The 3370-nt window shown below is 53.7% G+C and overlaps 1 protein-coding gene across 1 annotated transcript in view; it reads left to right on the forward strand.

The window, feature by feature from the left end:
• Window positions 1-1838, forward strand: part of LOC103460887 (uncharacterized) — a 10442-nt gene extending 8604 nt beyond the window's left edge. Inside the window, exon 4 of the mRNA XM_017303524.1 lies at window positions 1659-1838. Within this exon, the coding sequence (XP_017159013.1) occupies window positions 1659-1838 (180 nt within the window). The remainder of the gene's footprint in view (window positions 1-1658) is intronic.
• The last annotated feature ends 1532 nt before the right edge of the window (window positions 1839-3370 follow it).

A 3370-nucleotide genomic window follows, 5' to 3' on the forward strand; every position in this document is an offset into this window, starting at 1 on the left:
TGGATGGATGGATGGATGGATGGATGGATGGATGGATGGATGGATGGATGGATGGATGGATGGATGGATGATGGATGGATGATGCTCAGACCAGAGCAGTAGAAGACAGAACTGTCTCAGCCTGAGAGTCGGACATGATTACCCTGTTAGCTTCCCGATGCCTGTTAGCATCAGGAAGCTAACAGGCATCGGGAAGCTAACAGGCTTCCCGATGCCTGTTAGCTTCCCGATGCTCCTGATCAGGCGGTTTTCCCGCCCCCTGGATGGGAATATTCTGGAGCCTTTAATTGTCTCTGCTGAGTCGGATCCAGACAGAAATGACAAGATGAGTCGATTTGTTCTGGATCAGATCAGGAAAACAGTCAGGATGCCATGAAGATTTCTGTAGAAACCAGATCCAGTGAGGGTCCCGGTAACTCCGCCCCCTTCGTCTGGAGATGGGAGGAGCTTCAGGAGGTTTTCCTGGCAGAGAGGCCACGACTAACAGAACCTCAGATTTCCATTTTTAGAGTTTCTCAGACTGAATCGCTGAAGGCGAGGAACGATGCTCAGGTTTGAGAGCCGCTCTGCTGGTGCCAGGAGAGACGGGGCGCCGTCCTCAGAGGGACACGGTGGGTCCACAGGTGGACAGAGGCTCAGTTACCCCGCAGCAGAGAAGAAACGTGTTAGTCCAGTTCTGCTGACCCAGAGTCACTGGGGGCCTTTCAGCCAGAAGCTTTTATCCTGCTGGAGATGCAACCAGACAGATCAAACATCTTCATCTGCTGCAGGTCCAAAAGGTTCTGCTGCAGGTCCAAAAGGTTCTGCTGACCAACCCCAGCTGCAGACGTCCTTCATGGCTTCACTGCTCCTATCAGAGTCTGGGGTAAAGCAGCAGCTCTTGACCTTTGACCTCCAGCTGTAGGAACAGCCCAGATTTCCCCTGTATAGAAGTTGATGCTTAAAGACTGAGGACTGTTTCAGAACCTGGTACCGACCCTCTGCAGTCCAGACCCAAACCTTCTGGCCCGGTTCTGTTCATGACAGCAGGGCTTCACGGCTGCTGGCTCCAGTCCAGAACCATCAGAACCGCCTCAGAGGTCAGAACCTTTAGGTTCTGCTTTGTTGAAACAACAGAAGGAAGCTGAAGAGCGTCGGCACCGAAAGAGACCAGGGATCCTTCAGGTTCTGACCGGGTTCTGACCGGACTGGAAACCTGAGAGCGATTTGATTGTCTCTCCACTCAGCGACTCGGCGCCTCCCTGTGCTCTGCATACATATTCCTTCTTCTTTTCCATAATTCATGAGTTGCTTAAATTACATCCAGATTTCCATGCATCCGGCTCTTGAATGAAGCAGCAGCTCTTAAACTCTGGAGGCGAATCGGATCCTGGTGGTTCTGTTGCCCTGGAATCGTCGCTGTGTTCATCTGGCTGCTTTCCGCAGAGCATTTATTATATCAGCTATCATCAGTCATGATAGATTTATGATCATAATAATAATGTTCATTTCTTGTAACTGAAAATGAACGTTTAAAATTCCCCAAACTGTTGGAGATGTTAGTTTTACTATTTTCCCAACTGTGCAATGAGTGAATCAATGAATATGATGAATAAGTGATTAATGGCATCACTGTGAGCAGCTAGTGATGCTAACTTCCTGTGACTGTCGTCCTAAAGAAGCAGCTCAGAGTGATTCTGAGGAATCGTGTTTGGCTGGGGGGCAGTGGGGAGCACCAGGGGGTGTGGGGCAGCAGGGGGCTGTGGGGGGCACACGATGCCCCCCACGCACTCCAGCGCCCCTCTGTGGTGAAAAGCAGCCACTGTTCCCAGCTCCCCTCAGAGTTTAACACCTTGTAGGGTCTGCTGTGTAAACAGGAAGTGACATTAAGCCCCGCCTCCATCAGAACCAGAACCAGGTGGTTCTGCTGCGTCCTGGACTGGCCAGGCAGTGAGCGGTTCTGGTCGGTCTCTGAAGCTGCTCTTTGTTTTTCTCACTTTCTCCTTTGTGGCTCGTTATTCTATGTCTCTTGCTTTAACTAGGTCAGCGCTGCTGCTCCTGTTTGGGTTTCATTGTTGCTGTTTTCTCTGCTATTTGGGTCGAGCTTCACTGCTGGATGTGTTCTGGTTCCTCCTGGTTCTGATCAGCCATCAGTAATCTGGAATCCACTGGTTCTGTCCTTTGTTGGATCGGGCAGGAAGAAACCCTTCATGGGCTTTAATTTTCCTTTTTATCAAAAATCCCCATCCTGACACTATTTGTGCTGACTGCACTTTGACCCGGTTCTGACCCAACCTGCTGCTGCCAGGATCTGGAGGCGACTTTGGGTTTTACTGTGAACTGAGCTTTAGCTCAATAAATCAGGATAATTCTGGAAGAAAAGCTGCCAAACACCTGAGGCCCCTTCCAGCACCCAGGTGGTTAGAATGGCCTAGTCAAAGTCCAGATGTTATGTTCATGGAGGCAGTCTGAGCTTTTAGGAAAGAAGGATGTGAAACATGTTCATTCTGTAGATGTTGACTGCAGGCGTCCGCCACACTTTTCAGATGCTCCTCATTGCTGCGCTGTGGCTGACTGCAGGCGCCCGCCACACTTTTCAGATGCTCCTCATTGCTGCGCTGTGGCTGACTGCAGGCGCCCGCCACACTTTTCAGATGCTCCTCATTGCTGCGCTGTGGCTGACTGCAGGCGCCCGCCACACTTTTCAGATGCTCCTCATTGCTGCGCTGTGGCTGACTGCAGGCGCCCGCCACACTTTTCAGATGCTCCTCATTGCTGCGCTGTGGCTGACTGCAGGCGCCCGCCACACTTTTCAGATGCTCCTCATTGCTGCGCTGTGGCTGACTGCAGGCGCCCGCCACACTTTTCAGATGCTCCTCATTGCTGCGCTGTGCTGACTGCGGATCTGTCCTCGTCTCCCGCGGAGGAGCGGATCCCTCCTCCCGGACAGATGGAGCTGGATGGGTGTGTCCTTCCCTCCGCCGCCTCCATCCGGCGGGAACAGCGCAGGATTCCGGGCTCAGATTCTAACTTTGGGTGTCCGTGGAAAAGCCCGCGTGGGAGGAAGCTGGATGTTACTGCGTGGACGGCGGAGTGATGGGAGAGTGACGCCGCGGAGCTCGGAACCGGATCATCCCGGGCTGTGACGGCGCGGCGGCTCCGCCGAGCCGGGGCTGCATCTCTGGCTGCGGGGGAAAGTTGCTGCAGCGCTGCATCTGCTGCATTTGCTGCAGCGCGGAGCGGATTAACGGGGACTGGAGCAGAAAGCGGAGCGGGGAGCCGGACACCGCCCGAACCGGAGGAACAGGAGGAGCCGCTTCCCGTCCCTGTGGAGCAGCGCGCACGAACCAGGACCGGAATCCTGCGGAGCTCCTGGTCCTGGTCCTGGTTC

The sequence above is a fragment of the Poecilia reticulata genome, unplaced genomic scaffold (genome assembly GCF_000633615.1).
Source record: "Poecilia reticulata strain Guanapo unplaced genomic scaffold, Guppy_female_1.0+MT scaffold_322, whole genome shotgun sequence".
NCBI classification, from domain to species: Eukaryota; Metazoa; Chordata; class Actinopteri; order Cyprinodontiformes; family Poeciliidae; genus Poecilia; species Poecilia reticulata.